The sequence below is a fragment of the Mesoplodon mirus genome (assembly GCF_964341445.2).
Source record: "Mesoplodon mirus genome assembly, chromosome: 5".
Classification (NCBI taxonomy): Eukaryota; Metazoa; Chordata; class Mammalia; order Artiodactyla; family Ziphiidae; genus Mesoplodon; species Mesoplodon mirus.
Window position 1 is genome coordinate 102,604,610 of NC_138980.1, and position 10,845 is coordinate 102,615,454.

Genomic DNA, 10,845 nt, shown 5'->3' on the forward strand with positions numbered 1-10,845 from the left:
ATGTATTTGATCCAGCCTGGAAAGCTTCATAAATTATTTTTTTAAAGAAAAAGAAAATAATATTATGTAAAATCAGAGGCAAATATTTAAGCACAGCAACGGCCAGAATTGAACAATCTCCCCCTCATATTTGGATCACCAGGTATATATTTCCCTGAATAGGAGATAATAAAAAGAAAAATTAAAAAAACAAACAATTTATTAACTTTATTTATAACTATACAACTTTGAATGTCAGAGAAAATCCACGCTCTTTCTTAACTTTTAGCTGATTCCACATAAGATAATGAATGTGCCAAGAAGTATTGGCACCTCCTTCCCTGCCAGAGGTAATGATTAACTTGTGAGTGTGCAGGTGAAGAAAGTCTGGCAACAGTGGTGGATCAAACATTTTGGAGTATTTTATTGCCTTTTTTTTTTGTGTGTGTGTGGTACGCGGGCCTCTCACTGTTGCGGCCCCTCCCGTTGCGGAGCACAGGCTCCGGACGCGCAGGCCCAGCAGCCACGGCTCACTGGCCCGGCCACTCCGCAGCATGTGGGACCTTCCTGGACAGGGGCACGAACCTGCGTCCCCTGCATCGGCAGGCGGACTCTCAACCACTGCGCCACCAGGGAAGCCCTATTGCCTTTTTTTTTTTTTTTTTTTGCGGTATGCGGGCCGCTCACTGTTGTGGCCTCTCCCGTTGCGGAGCACAGGCTCCAGATGCACAGGCTCAGCGGCCATGGCTCACGGGCCCAGCCGCTCCACGGCATATGGGATCCTCCCAGACCGGGACACAAACCCGTATCCCCTGAATCGGCAGGCAGACTCTCAACCACTGCGCCACCAGGGAGGCCCCTATTGCCTTTTTTAACGAATAGTATAAAATACTTATCAGCACTGAAATATGTTTGCTTATCTAACAAAATTTTAAATGGCATAAGTGGTGAACTATTTACAAATATTTGTTATTTGTGTTATGTTGTTCTGTGGGTTGAGGCAATATTCTTAATTAGGTTTTGTAAAATGTGACTTAGAAATTGGAGTTGAATAAGTCAGTTAGTATAATACAGGCAAAGCATTTATTTGTTTGGATTTTTATCTAGAAACAACAATTTTTTTTTTTTGCGGTACGCGGGCCTCTCACTGCTGTGGCCTCTCCCATTGCGGAGCACAGGCTCCGGACGCGTAGGCTCAGCGGCCATGGCTCACGGGCCCAGCTGCTCCACGGCATGTGGGATCTTCCCGGACCGGGGCACGAACCCGCGCCCCCTGCATCAGCAGGCGGACTCTCAACCACTGCGCCACCAGGGAAGCCCTTGTTTGGATTTTTAATTGAAAAATTAAAGATTATGAAAACCTATAGGCATAGTTTCAAATCTTCTTTTTCTAGGAAAATTACTTAATCGCTGCCCAATTACTGTGCCTTTTGCAGTCATATTTAACCCTTTCTGAGAAGATTCTACTCTGTAGGTTATACAAATGTTTTGTTCTAGTTCTTTTTGAATACAAGATTCCACAGTAATATTTACCCACATTCCAGGTCCCTTGGCTATTCATATGACCTCAAAATAAGCAAGAAAATAAAGGATAAGAAAGCTAAAATAAATGCATTCAACTTTCTAAATGCTTAAGAAATATATTATTTCTTCAGCAGTCTTTTGAATGTCATTCATACAGTTACTTTTCAAACTTCATTTACTTTGATTATACACAGTGTACTCGCTATAGGGTATGTTGAACGTTTCTCTAAATTCTTCTCTTGTGTGTATGTTTTTTTCCCCAGTTACTGGCTGACAAACAAAGTTCCCATCAAAAGACCCAGCACAGGTCTGCTCATGTATACCCTAGCCACGAGATTCTGTGATGAAATTCACCTGTACGGATTCTGGCCATTCCCTAAGGATCTGAATGGAAAAGCTGTCAAATATCATTACTATGATGACTTAAAATACAGGTACTTTTCCAATGCAAGCCCTCATAGAATGCCATTAGAATTCAAAACATTAAATGTGCTACATAATAGAGGAGCTCTGAAACTGACAACAGGAAAGTGCATAAAGCAATAAAGCACATCTGAAACATACAAACAGACTGAATATGCACTTCTATTCTGAAGATGCTTCCTAAGATTTGAAAACAGGATCCAAAACAAGACTGGGTTTCAGCATCCACCACTTATCTGAAAGGTGATAAAGGACGTTCATGAGAAATGCACTACCAACTGATGAAATACCTGCAAAGTGCTCTGAAAATTAAGTATTTTGACTTCAAGGGTCCTAGTAAGTGCCACTTCCACTAAGAACACAGTTTGAATGTATAATCAGTAGTGTTTACAAGATCCAACAATGCACTTGTCATTAGTTAATGAAGCAAAAATGTTCATCACTGTTGGGCTGCCACTGCAATGCCAAGCACATGAGAAGAGGAATCCAGGAACACAACTCAGCCTTTGGGGAAACTGAACCGTCCTGTCAGCAGAAATCAAGATGGAAACAGTTTGAGCAGTGAAATCCATAAGATTAAATAACTCAAGTAAATGCCTTCAGTCAGGATTCTGAGTCCGATCATGAACTTTGTTTTTGTTTCTGTTCCGTTTGCCTTCTGGAATCTCTTTTGGTTTGGGTATTGGGGTGCTTCAAAAATCCTTCTGAGATAAAAATGAATGAGATAAATAACCCTCAAGTGATCATTTTTAAAGTTCTTATATTTTTAAAGTGTTATCACACAATGACTTTGTAAAAAATAGTTTTATTTTGCACAGCTCTAAACCTCCAGGTTTTTTCCCAACGGTGTAGAAGGTACCAGATAACCTGTATCACTCAGTAATTTTGAGCCATTCTAAAGGAAAGATAAACTCTGTCATTTGAGATGGTAAAATTAGCAGGAAAAAAATGTTCTTTTGGTACCAAAGATTATACTGATGTATCTACAAAACAAACCATTTTCCTTTCATGAAAATAACATATTAATATATTATTATGCTACTAAAGAGAAAGTTGTCTCTAGGTATTTTAAATTTTCCAAATTCAAACTTTATTTTTATTTGAAGGAAGTTTCCACAGCTTTTACACTTCATAATGATTTTTTGGAAGCATTTTGCCCATTAGAATAAATGTTTGATGGGGCTGAAATGCGACTTTTCTTTGATATCCCCCTTGTTATTCAGATGGAAAGATTGGCATGCTCTCTATATTATTGTTAAATTTTCTTAGTGCAGAAATAATATGATTAATAGAGTATTGTTTTCATCACGGAGATGATTAATTTTAAGAGGTTTAACAATGAAACTGTACATCAGTATTTTGCACTTCAGATTAATTAAATTGACCAATATTTTTTCTATAGTTAAATTTATTCACATTATCACATTAATGTGTTTTCAGAGGAACACATGAAATTGTTTATAAAGTGATTTTTAAACATTTTAACACATAACAGAATTGACCAATAGGCCAATTTCTGGTAATTACTATGCTGGTAGGTAATTCTGATGGTAAATTGTTTCTTTAGAAAGCAGAAATACTGCGTTCCCATTTCTACTCTTGATCTGAAACAACATAGATTACTTCTTGTTTCTTAGGGAAGGCAGCCTGAAAAAAGAAGAAATAGCATGAGGAATATGTATGTTTTGTTTCTTAGGGAAGACCGTCTGAAAAAGAATGAATAGCATAAAGAATATGTATATATATGTTATCAAGAAAAAAGATATTCACAGTACTACAGTTCTCAATATATTAATAATATGTGGTATTCTTTTTAAAAATATTATAGAACCTTGAGATACAGAAGATTATATTTGCTGAGAATTTGTGTCTCTAAGAAAACAAAATAGAATCCATAAAATAGAATCCATAAAGACACATAGCTTAAAATGGATAGAATATGATGTACTTTTATCATTGAACCTCTTACCTCTTGGAAGTTTTTAAAGTACTAGATACATATTTTGAATGTAAAGTTGAAAAGTCTGATTTACCCAATGAATCAAAAGTAGGTAATTACTTAATTTGGACTATTTGCAGACAAGTTGTTTGAGTAGCCTTTAATTTGAATTCAATAAAAATTTTGAAGTCACAAGTAAATTCTTGTAGATAAAATACATGTCAGAACTCATTAAAAGTATGTCTTAAAAAGCAGCAGCAAGGTACCTTGCCATTTTTACTGCATTTTCAACAAATGTGTTTAAACAATTTTAAGCCCACAGCAAAAGCATCCCAGATATTCACTGTTCTGTGCATTGTTTATCTCATAGATGCATTGAGTAGTGCCTTTTTAGCTTCACATTGCTTTGTTACCCTATGCTTTGTGTTCTCTAAATACAGTGCCCAGTTCTGAAAATGCTCAGCATATAAAAAGGGCTTCAGTATCGACTGAGACTACTTTTGTTCATCTCAGGGAACTTTCAATACTCAAGAATGAATTCAATTAAAGGCATTTAGTGTTCAAAGAAGACAAACTGTACAAGACCAATTCATTCCCTGTTGTATACGTTTCCATCTCCCCTTCCCCTTCGCGATCCACTGTGGCCTTCTTGCGGGGATAGGGCAAGGAAATCACTGAAGGCTAACAGCAAGAATAAGAAAAAGAATTGAGATTTAACCCATCAGAGGGCAAAAGGGATGATGATGAAATCAAATTACACATACTTGAAATATCTGGGGTCTTTTTTCTTTTGAGACTATCATACGTTCACTTCTTTAATATTTTATTTCCTTTTCACGATTTAAACCTGTACCTGGCAATGCTCAGGCAGCTGATTGTGAAATATTCCTGTCCTTTAGAGAACATGGTTGTTACTGTGCTGTTGACATGAAGAGGCCATGGAAGCATTTTCATCATTATTACCCAGCCTGTTCTATACTTAAAATTAAGTTGCTGGAATAAAAATAATAAATCAGTAACAGACTTCTCTGGGCAGATCTAATGATTCAGCCCACAGGACTGATGAAATGACTGTGGAAGTTTTTCTGTCTGAAAGAAGGTGCTGGGCATTCAAATGTCTTTGTGTATTGTATATCATATGAAATATATATCAGTTGCTAATGGGAATTTCTATGTATATGCTTACAGAAACAATTTATTTAAATAATGCTATAGGTAGTGTACATACCAACTAGTTATTAAGCTACTACACAGGAAAAGGGTGAACAAAGTAATTTATTTCTAATTGAGCCAGTTAGTCATAATGCACACAGTGTGGTATTTGGTTCATAAAAAAATTGTTTTCGTGTGGTTATTGTTGGAGTATATATAGTTGTGGAAGGGGTGTAGGAAGAGTTATGTATAGTTAGTTGTTACCTCTACAAGTTTGAGGGTTTCCCCATCAGACATCAATATACCAACATTTGACAGATGGAGCGAGAGTTATTGTTCCTATTTGATGGAAGAAAATCCAAATAAAGCCCACCTAGAAATAGATATTTTATTATATATGTGTTATAGATATATCTGCATAGTACAAATAGACATGTGTGATGCATATATACAATGTTATATATGTGTGTCTGTGTGTATACACACTTAGTCTGTAATATACACACACTAGATTTGTGTTATGCTAATGTCTTCGGGGCCTGCACTGTGAAGCACTCTGGAGATAAGACCACTTTAGAATAAAGAAGTTCTTTTGAAACTTCAGTTGCTAACCTGCTTTAAAGGGATCTATTTATAACTGAATTCTACATTGTTCATACCTAGAGTTACAATAAGGGTCTAGTGTATCCAAATCTTTAAAAAAAAAAATTAAAAAAAGTCTTCAAGCTGGCAATGTATTTGAATTGCAGTTTTCAGATTGTGGCTGCAGACTCTGTGTCTCCCCATTTAAGTAGCACTTTTTAATAAATACTGTTTCTTTGTGTAGGCAAAAGCACAAGTGTTTCAAATGTATATAGCAGGGGGGAAAAAAGAGTTTACAGAGATAGTATTGCTGCACAGGATAATTGCTACTGAGTATTTCTTACATCATTTGTGGAATTGAAAGATGAGGTTTATTCTGTCAAGTTCATTCTGTTCAACACTGTTTCCCTTTTGTTTATGTATAGCAATTGGGTGTTACTGTTTTATCATTTGTAAAACTGTAAAATAAATTAAACCCCCATTTTTTTTCAATTTTTCTCTCATCTCTTATATCTAAGACCTCTGTTCCACTTTACATGTCAACATAAGGTAGTGTAAAGCTTTAACAAGCTTTAGCTAGTGCTTCTGTTTTCCCTCCCCCTCAGCCCCAGCCATTGGCAATTTGGCAAACCATTTATTTAAAGTGTATACCTGGAAATATGAACAATATCAAAAGCCCATGAACATCAGGAGATCCTTGACAGTTTTCTGTGTAGTGCATTCTGTTTGTGGTTGAGGGAATGGAGTGTTACACAAGTTACAGTCATTTATATCCAATTTGTATTCCCACTGACTGTTGTCAGTGTGTCACTCCAGCTTCGTGGCTGAAGAAGCCAGTGGCTCCTTACACATTGCACATTCATATGGCTTCCCTGTGACTTGTGATGTTGACTGCTCTTACACTCACTTGCTGCTGTTTGCAGTTCACCTTCCAGGGGATGATTCTGAAAACCGCATATTTAAATCTTCCATGGCTTTCTAGAACTGGCTAGTCTATGTTTTCAGACTGCACTATTGTCTCCAGAAATTATTAACTTTGTTTTCATGAGGTCACTTTTAACCTTTTGTAATTTTGAAACATTTGCTAGAGACCAACAATGAACTATTAACAATGGTTGATGAATATCAATCTTATTTTCATTTGCATAATTAACTTTTACTTTCAAAAATCCATATACAGTGGGGAATCCCTTTGTATTCTTGGGATATAATCAGACCTCATCATGATCCTGTGAGATGTGAGCTGTAATATCCCATTTTTATAGATGTGAGATTATGTGATTTGCTGAAGGTCACAAAGCTCAGAAGTGAGAAAACAAGGATTTGAATCCAAGTGGTCTGTCTGACTTCAGCGTCCACCTTCTTAATGATCAGACTTTGATGCCAATACTTTTTAACTGTCAAGAAGTTTCCTGGGAAACTTAGTTTGCAAATAAGTCATTATTTATGGAGCACAGATTAAAAGTTGAGGTAAGTCTATAGGCAGGGTATATAATATAGACTTTGGGACAGTCTAATAAGTGAAAAATAAATGATTATCTCTAATAACAAGAAGAACTGTGCCTTCCAGGGGAGTGTCTCCTGGATGGTGCTGCATAAACACTGATAATTCTTGCTCCAAACTCTTCCTGTATTTTTTTATGCAAGCTGGATTACTGTTATGTTAGAATCTGACTTTATGTACCACAAAATTTATCATACTGCAGTTATTCTAGAGTCTAATTATGAGATTTCTATACAAACATTTTAATTCAATCTGGGTGTTTCATCTCCATTAGCAATTTAGCATTAGATGATATTTACAGAAATATCTTAAGGTTGAAATTCTGCAGATGACTAAGTTCATCCATTTTATATTGATTTTTTTTTTACTAGTTTCCTTCTTTTCCTGAGAATGGAAGTAACCTAATCTCCAAATTAAGGAGCAGTTTAATGATTTCCCCTATATACTGGCTTCATCGTGCATGAGTTCATGAAAGCAAAACAAATAAATAAATAAATACACTCAGATAGAAGACTATAAGTATTATTCAATCCATTCTTAAAAGATAGATTTCTGTCACTTAGGTACTTAATTTCTGGAATCTCAATCAATAAATTATGTGAAAGAATCTAATGCTAACATAAATATCTCTTTTTAAAATATTTTTGCTTCCAGATTGCTGATTTCTGATTCAGTCCCCAAAGTGGAATTTCTCAAGTGAACACAAGAGAACACTGGTCCAGGACATGCTCCACAAAAATGTGCTCAGTGGATGACAACTCTGTATATCTCTTCCTTGGTGATTCAGAAAATACATTAACATAGAAAAAGATCAGAGAAATCTTGAGATAAAGAGAGATATTTCTATTGTTTAAAAAGTCATGGATAATTTTCTATATAACTTCCATTAAGTATGAAATTATGTTCTTCAGAACAGATTTTGGATAACACTTCTGAATACAGCAAACAACACAAAAGAAGAGAACAGATAAGAAGCTTCAGTTAGAAAGGTCGATGCTTACTTTATTCAGTGTTTTCTTTTCCCACAGGCCAAAATATTTTTTGAATAATATTTTCAAATAGGAAAATATTTAAAACATATATTTATTCTCTAAACTTTTTACATTAATTTTTACAGTAACAATTACTCTCTTTTCTAAAATAGTAATCATACCATGACTACATTCCTAAGAGCAGTCCCAAACCTAAACTTTATTGCTTATACTGGGCAATACACAAATTAGTTAGCTTTAAAACATTAATAGCACAGGAAGGAAAAAACATGCTATCAGGTGCTAATTTGCATTTTCTGGAACAACTCAGTGTTATTATAGTAAGCTGTGTCTCTGCTGTCTGTCCAGCCCAGCTTCCTTCGCTCCAGCCTCCATCACCACACAGATGGGCTGTCTATGAGCACATCTGCCAGTGCTGCCAAAATGTAAACACACTCAGCTGGTAGCAGATGTTTTCCAGGAAAGGTCACTACCACCAGAGTTGTGCTGCTTTGGATTCTATGTTCATCCATCTCCGTCATTTGGTCAGATGGTCATTGTGTTCAAATAGATCGTTTGTCTCTCAAGTAGAGAACAATAACAGGGTAGATGCAGGCTCCAATGTGTAATATTTACCATGTACATATATGAAGAAATGTTTCTGAAGGCTCTCCTAATAAGTCAAGGTTTTTCTTCTTTAAAATACGGGCTTTTATTTTAAGACTATTTGCTGAGCTCTCAAAGGTAAAACATAGGCTTAGTAAAAGAAAAGTACAAATACTTTCTGCTTTTCTACAGACATTGTAATTGTTAGTGTTCTTGTGAGTTGTTAGAATAATCATCTGTATTCATGGTTCACAGTCCTACTCTTTATCAATATACTGGGCATTCATTTATGGGGTAATTTTATTTAATTCTATAGACACTAATGGCATGTTTTCTTATGTGAGTTTATCAACTCTTTAAATATGTATGTGCAAATCTTGATGGCATGTAAAATCTAAAAATAATTTATCTTATAAAATGGTTACATTTATTCAACATTTGTAAAGTAATACTACCTATTAGGCATTCTATGAAACATGAGGAATACCTTTTCTAGTGGTTATAAAATTTTAGATGAAAGAGACAAACATGAAAATAAATAATTCTATCCTTTGGTGACAAGTGTTCTATTCCTAGGGTGCCCAGAGAGTTAGGGCAGCACAGGAAGGGCCAGGCAGAGAACACAGGCTACTTTGAAGGTGATTTGTAGTCAGGTGGTAAAATCAAGACAAACAACACTCCATTAACACAGAAGACCCAGTGGGGTTTTTTTGTTGTTGTTTCTTTTTTTGTTTTTATAATCTAATGAGTAGGGTTTGAGAAATTATTATCCTAAAAAACTGAAATATTCAACAATCCCTGCTTATGGAATTTACACCCCGCTCCTAACCATACTTCCCCAGAATCATTGTTGAATTACAAGTTTTAATAAAGCTGAAATTCACCCTAAACAAAGCACTTACTACCAAGACCAAGTAACTGCAGACCTATTGAAATTATCCACTATACAAAACCCTCCACTTCCAAATGTCTCTGTCTTAATATTTACTTTGTATTTCCAACTTGAAGGAATGCACATAAAAGAAAGCATCTTGTGCTTGCTTCCAAGTAATGACTTTTTTAAGTGATTTATTTCTGTCACTTCAATACATGTTTCCAAATTACCATGACTTTTAAGTTTGATTTTGTGATGATTCCAGAATATGAAAATCCATATGCCCAAACTTTCCAAGATGTGGAATGGGAGCCTTCTAATACTACTTCTCATTCAATGACCATGCCTTCTCTCTTCTCTGTGGGCTCCTTTTTTTATGTCCTTACCTAAAATGTGTTTCGGTAAGATTTTTCTTGTCTTCTTTTATCACCACACCTCTAGAGATCTTGTCAATTCCAATGCTTTGTAAAGTGGCAGATGTATGGCCATGTGGAGATAATAAAATTAAGGAATCTATTCATAGAAAAATGTGCATATGTACGTCATATTCACAGTATAGGTTCCTTTTAAAACACAACTCAAAGGGGTTTTAATGTAAATAGTCTATTGAGCAAATGCTCCCAGGAAGCAGAAGTGTGGAACCAGGGTACCATAGACTGAATATATGTGTCCCTCCAAAATTCCTATGTTGAAACCCAATCCCCAATGTCATGGTATGTGGAGGGCCTCTGGGAGTTGATGAGGTCATGGGGGTAGAGTCCTCATAAATGAGATTTGTGTCCTAATAGAAGAGACCCAAGAGAGCTCCCTCACCTCCTACATCACGTGAGGACACAGCAAGAAGATGGCTGTTTTTGAACCAGGAAGCAGACCCTCAAACCACACACCAATCTGCTGGTGGTTTAATCTTGGACTTCCCAGTCTCCAGAACTGTGAGAAATAAATGTCTGTTGTTTATAAGCCACCTAGTCTATTATATTTTGTTATAGCATATTGAGTGGGTTAAGACATGGGGAAAGTGTAACAGTAAAGGAGAGAACGCCTATATAAAGACATGTTTTCAAATTGACAGCTTCTGTGAATACTGAGTGTGCAATTCCACTTGGACTATCTGAGGAAATTTATGATAAGGATCTCAGGATTCAAGGGGTGTAAAGAGGAAGCAATTACCCATCAGATCCTACCTTCCACTGAGAGTTTCTTTATGAGTCATAAATTCCCTGAACTTCTGAGTTGCACATATGAATTTTAAGCTAACTCCCACAGGTGTCCCAAAGCATATGCTAGAAAA

General features: G+C 36.0%; 1 protein-coding gene across 1 annotated transcript in view; it reads left to right on the forward strand.

The window, feature by feature from the left end:
- ST8SIA4 (ST8 alpha-N-acetyl-neuraminide alpha-2,8-sialyltransferase 4) overlaps positions 1 to 6,091 on the forward strand; it is a 106,197-nt gene extending 100,106 nt beyond the window's left edge. The window contains exon 5 of the mRNA XM_082623125.1: positions 1,767 to 6,091. Coding sequence (XP_082479251.1) covers positions 1,767 to 2,049 — 283 coding nt within the window. The 3' untranslated portion in view covers positions 2,050 to 6,091. The remainder of the gene's footprint in view (positions 1 to 1,766) is intronic.
- The last annotated feature ends 4,754 nt before the right edge of the window (positions 6,092 to 10,845 follow it).